General features: G+C 34.9%; 1 protein-coding gene across 1 annotated transcript; it reads left to right on the plus strand.

Annotated features, from left to right (window-relative positions):
* The first annotated feature begins 5640 nt into the window (after positions 1-5640).
* Positions 5641-6279, plus strand: LOC126781744 (achaete-scute complex protein T3-like). The gene has a single exon (XM_050506774.1). It carries the CDS (start codon positions 5641-5643, stop codon positions 6277-6279), a length of 639 nt encoding a protein of 212 aa, XP_050362731.1.
* The last annotated feature ends 239 nt before the right edge of the window (positions 6280-6518 follow it).

Consider the following 6518-nt stretch of genomic DNA (forward strand, 5'->3'; position numbering starts at 1 on the left):
TAATTTTATAGTCTTCTTTAATTTTATATTTGGATTTGCGTTTCGCTGCAGGGCGCGCCGCGGATGGTGAAAATATGATAAGCTTCCGCTGTGACTTACTGTTAAAATTACAGCATTTAAATATTATTAGATAATCAATATGTGTTATTTAATCTGTGAGGCTGTGCATAATAAACACATTTTTAACTTTTAATGAGTTGTTATGGAAATGCTCTTTAATGTTCGTAATATTAAAATAGTTTACTGTTGATTGCGTCTATATTTATCGTATCATAATAACAATATATTAAATACGGTGGTGATGACTGACTTAAGACCGCAGGTTCAATTTCGGGCAGTCCAATAATAAGTTGTTGGGTTTGTCTTTCGAGAAATTCTCAGTAGCATCCCGGAGTCTGGAAGTTGGCGGTGTGTATACTCCTGGAAAGCATTTAAAAACATTGATTCTGTCCTTGAATTCTTTCTGGTCGTGTCGGATTTGCCATACCATCGGATTATAAGAGTAGTACAGAGTGCACTTGTATTTGTGCATATACTTGTTCATATTATCTCCTGCGCTGTTGGCCGGTCTCTTGTGAATGGTAACATTTGCAAAAATCTGTCAGCGCAGGACATCGTGTTAGTAATGCTTATATATATAAATCATATTTGTCTGATCCTAAGGTTTTAATGCTTATGTTACAGTAACAGCCGACTGATATATTATAGATAGAATATATCAAATTATTAATAATTAATAAATTTAAAATATTAATAATATTTTAAATTAATGTATAAATACATACTTATAATACACCAAGACTCAGGGCGAGAACCGAACCCGTAACGCCGGAGCGGAAAGCAGAGCCACTGCCAATTGCGCCAACGGACGATGAAGAAGCAAGGTTACGTTATTACATATAATTAATGTCACCTCGAATATTCTCAAGATTTTTAATGGATACAGACAGTAACAATCACTTTGATCCTCTTTTAAAATGTGTTTTCATTAGCAACATTTTAAGCCATGCATCAAAATGATGTCGCGTGCGACCACACGACATTGTTGAGAAAGCATTAATTCAAGGAGCCGACTACAATGGGATGCATCCACTAAAAAGCTTAAATGTCAATAGGGGGCTGATGTTGCGCAACAATGCGATTCTTAGCGCCCTGTCATGCGGATAATTCTATTAAATACATTATTAAATAGAAGCGTAGAGGATTGATAGGTATTTCAATGGTACTCGTAATTTAATCGCGTCCAGTTTTTTGCGAAGTGAGCCAGTACCGTAAGCAGATGAAGTCGAGTTTGAATTTGTTTATTGAATGCTTTCTGGTACATTTCTTAGAGGCCAGATTGATATGGTATAATATGTTATTTTAATTATGAAATTCTAGTATTTAATTTTAGTCAATAATATCCTAAAATATATAAATTTTATCAATATTATTCAATTGAGTTCGATACTATTAAGTTCCAGATAAAAATAATACTTCTATTAAATAAGGGCATTTCAATTTTTGGAATATTACTCAGCGAAACTTCGCAACATTGTTGGATAGAAACATCCGCCGCCGAAGCACATCCGGAAAGGTGGCAGCGCAAATAAAAGGCGAGCCATAATTCGTCATATTATTCATAAATAAAAATCAGTGCAACACCCGCAGATGCGAAAGGATTACACACATGCCGGCAAGGTGTTCATCCTCGGTCTACTCATGTGGCTTGTGCCAAACTATGCAAACAGCCCTAAATAATATTAGATATTTCATCTGTCTCTCCGTTACTGATTTTATATCGATCACTTTTTATATAGAGGAATGGAATAACTGAAATTAAACCAGATAAAAAATACCACGTAATAATTATAGATGTCTTGACATTGTAAAAATTGATACGCAGAAATATATGTCTAGTATGTCTTTTTGTTATTATAATAAATCGAATCATAAACATTAAGTTAATTTATATAATAGTAGTATTTATAATAATAGTAATCGTATATCATATACTCGTATGACATATGATTACGAGATAACAAAGTAATTAATTTACGCATATCTAGTCTTTCAAACCTTTTACTTTTGTATTTATATTTTATTAATAGTATCACTAAAATATGTTTTTCATATTCTTGGATAAAAATAATAAATAAAATAATGTATTTACTAAAAAAACTCACCAGTAAAGACTCGTTTATAACTTTATCCGATCGGTAAGTTTTTTCCAATGAATATAAACAAGATTTACGATCAATACAGATTATCATACGTTAATAACGTCGTTAGTTCCTAGATCAATAATCCTTTACTAAGGACACTCGCGACGATACAGTGCGGTATCTTTGAAAGCTGTTTGAGTTCCAGTTTAGTAATTAAACTACAACTTTATCGATCAAAGCCGTATCCAGTACACGGAGACCACCGAGCCGCATATTTGCAAGGATTGTATGTGTTGTGTATAAATATTAGCTACGCATTGCCTGGGTAATGGAACTGTCAAGGAATCGGTACTTGTCTATAATCCGCCGAATGAGTTTATTACGAGAGCACTGCCCACTTATATGTAGATTCGAAACGATCCTCGATATGTATTCGGTTAACTGCACTAAATTTCAATGCTAAAGTGGAATGTGTCCACGTTTCTCTTGCATTTATTAACGAGGCAATTGTAAGTACGCCCAAGATAGACTTCGAGATTTTTTTTCCCTTTAACAGAGACAATATTGATAGGTAAGAACAGTATTGCAGATGTCTTTAGCGTCTTTATAGATGCGGGAGTTCTAAAATACGATTGAAGGAGGAACAAACGAGGCACATTTTATAGCTTGAAATATTTTTGCTAAAAGAGATATAAAAAGTTTCGATGTTTGATAAAACTATTTATGGTGCTCGATCATAGTGTTGCCAATCCAGCTTGAAAGGGCTTTTTTGAGGTCATTGTTATGAACGTCATACGATCGCATTTAAGTATATAAGTTACAAAGGTTGTAATTATCGGCGATGGTCCCGTTTGCTCCTTTATACGTCTTTGTGCGGAGATGTCTCTATTTTGCGATTTTCTAAGGTGTGGGCCGGCTAAATGTTATTTGACGATGGCATTGTGCGCACGCCCGTGGTGCTTTTGTTCGCATTTTATACTTGACTGTATCACTCCTACAATTTTATTATATTTTGCGAAATCACTTGCAGGAAGGAGACTCGGTAAATGATGGATGGGCGTAGAGACTAGCGTTCGTACGAGCACGATGCGTGGAGTTATATGACTCAAGGGAGACATTATATCTGTTAAATTCAAATTGTTGTCAAAGTTTGAAATTATTCTTTGACATAATATAGCCTAACTTTATTGTATGAAATTATTTGTTATTGACTAAGTAAATTAATTATTTTTTTGCGGCGTCCGATTTACGCCCTGAGGAACGAAAAGCACCAAAGAAGGACTATTCATCTGCGCAGTATGCCGGTGAGAGTAGACGTTCTCCCTTCTCCAGGCTCTTGATAATTTTTAATAGAAAAACCTAATAACTTTACGTTCAATCTGGGATCCAAGCATGGAACCTCATGCTCTTCAGTTGCACAACGGCAACTAAATGATAAGTAACCAATTAAATTGCTGTATAAATGTCTACTATCAGTATAATATACCGAAACCGAAACAGCCTGTGAATGTCCCACTGCTGGGCTAAAGGCCTCCTCTCCTCATTTTGCGGAGAAGGTTTGGAGCTTATTCCACCACGCTGCTCCAATGCGGGTTGGTGGAAAGGGCAGTATAATATGCCTCACTAGAAACCTTAATTTCTATGCCCATGTATCCGTTATCAAAGTTTTTCTATTTTATTCGTAAGATTAAAAATAATTAATTAATATTAAACGTAAATAGTTGGAACAAAATTTACAGATTAGTAGATTACAAATAATGTTTAAAATATATTTAAATACATATTCAATAAGCTACATACTCGTACATGAATAACAAAAACAAGATTTTTCAATATTCACAGAGAGAGCAGGTAGACCAAAGAGAATCAATGGAACAAAATTAAATATGAATTACTTGTTGAGGCGACACGAAGTCTATTAAACTCAAGTTTAGCGCCTCCGTCAATGGGGATGATTGAAGGCTTCTAAACAATTCATTCTGCCTTATCCCAATGGCTGGCCCACATTCCTCTTTACAGCACAATGAAAGCGACAAAAGCAGTCTCTTACCCATTGAGGAGAATATAAAATACTGGCACCCTTAGTTCTAAATTAACGTAACCATTTTAGAAAATTCACTGAAGGCATGCCGCCCAAGGCGCTCGCACTAACGACTGATGCGATCGACAATGAACATAAACCACCTTAATTGTATCCGCCCAGAGTCGAAATTGTTTTGTGCAAATTAACGTGAAGTAGGTATTACTTATACATTGGTTTGGTTCTTGTCGTTCGCACAAATACCATAAAACGTATGTTGTTTCGTTTTCGAATTGAGCGACCGTAATAAATTTACCATTCTTATATGTACACCATTGTAGCCATTACACTTGACTTAAAGAGGTTTGAATGAGAAGTGAATTATTTTTTTAATTTATTTCAGATCATAGAGGGTCATTACTATAGGATCATTACTTCGAAAAGCTTATATTTTATTTTGTATACATTGATGCTATTATAATGAATTACAAGTAAAATATTTACCTATCCATTTTATATATACATAACAAGCAAAGCCCGACAGACTGTTCTGCCTGTGTAAATATACCAATAGTCACGGCGTTCAGTTGAACGGTATAGAAGCTGACGCCATTTAGAGGTGAGTTACAGCAAATTATATAGTATAAGAACCAACATATATATAAATAAATAAACATAGTGAAAATATACATATATTCACCAATTCCCATGCTGCTTGATCAAACGCTGTCGAAGTATATTAATCTCAAATAGATACAGCAACGTATATTTCCATATGTCATACTGATAAAGATGTAAGTTTAAAGTGAAATCTTCGAAAGTCATTTTAAACACGACGAAGTTTATAGAAAACGACATTGTTAGATGGTTAAAATATTAATTATGAATTACATTAATAGGTACAGATAAATTAATTTTAATAAACTAATTAACTAAAAAAACCTAAATGATAATTGACTGAAGATTATAAATGTAATTAATCTGACAAGTCGAGGTTCAAATTCTTTAAAAAATCAATAAATATTTAACTCAATATTCATAATTCGATCGAGCAGTTACTAGTTTGTTCCATTTTTATATTAGTTTCGTACAATCAAATTGAATAATTTATACTGTTACCACATTTTTACACTAGATAAATAAGCTGACTCGGTAATTAATTATAAATTAATTAAATTCATGTTTATATAATTGAATGGATAGAATTATGTTTAATTGTAAGCGTATATTTATCGGACAGCGGGCATATATCGGGCATATACCGGCACGTGTACAAAGTTCGGGATACTCGCTCACTTTTCGAAAAATGATAATCCAGGTACCGACCCAAAAAAAGGATAGGGGTGGGAGTGTTCCCTATTCATTTTTTTGTCCAGGTGGGCCATATAAAGAGCCGCAAGAGCACATCGCCCTCATTCATTACCTCGTAGTCGAGAACGATAAAGCTCTTACCAGTATTGTGATCATAATTACGACATGCTTCAAACTAATAACTATAAGATATCCTACTTGTCGCAGTACAAGAACGAGTTACCTAAATTTGCTCCTATTGCTCCGAGCCCTGAGGACGGTTCAAATATGGATTGTACATTGACCAAGAAGTACACATATAAGAATAACTACTCAGGAGCGCAGGCAGCCTCAATCGCGAGGAGGAACGCTCGCGAGAGAAACCGCGTGAAGCAAGTAAACGATGGATTCAACGCTTTAAGAAAAAGATTGCCTGCAGCGATCGTTAATGCGCTGTCCGGTGGAGCTCGCCGAGGCTCCGGCAAGAAGCTAAGTAAAGTAGACACTTTACGAATGGTCGTCGAGTACATAAGATACCTGGAAAATATTATAGAAGATAGCGACGCGACTTTGGGTATCAATCAAGAAAGTCAAGTTGTGATGGAGACGTCTCTACACAGTGAAGTCGATGAAGGAATTTTCGGCGGAAGAAACTCGCCGTACTCCGACTCAGTGCCCTCCCCCGCTAACTCCGAGTGCTCGTCGGGTGTGTCTACGAGTTGTTCTACAAACGACGAGTGCTATCAAGGCACCCGCTATACCGATGTAGCGACTGTGGACGATAATGAGTTATTAGATGCGATTACGTGGTGGCAGCAGAAGTAGGGAAACTATTTTTGTATGATTGTGTATTTCTAGTCATTGAGCGTTTAGTTATATGAGAGCTCGAGTTATTGTAAATATTATGCAAATATGGCTGTGAACTTAATAATATATTAATAGAAAATTGTTATATTCTAATTATTTAAGTGAAAAATAAAATAATTTAAAAATTAAAATGATAATTTTTATTTAATCAATAATTTGTCCCGAAATCTACAACTGATTATTCAAGTACATATTAG

Source organism: Nymphalis io, chromosome 4 (assembly GCF_905147045.1).
Source record: "Nymphalis io chromosome 4, ilAglIoxx1.1, whole genome shotgun sequence".
NCBI lineage: Eukaryota > Metazoa > Arthropoda > Insecta > Lepidoptera > Nymphalidae > Nymphalis > Nymphalis io.

Bases quoted from the DNA above. Each gene is read 5' to 3' on its own strand.
- LOC126781744 (XM_050506774.1), top strand. From the start codon at position 5,641: ATGCTTCAAACTAATAACTATAAGATATCCTACTTGTCGCAGTACAAG.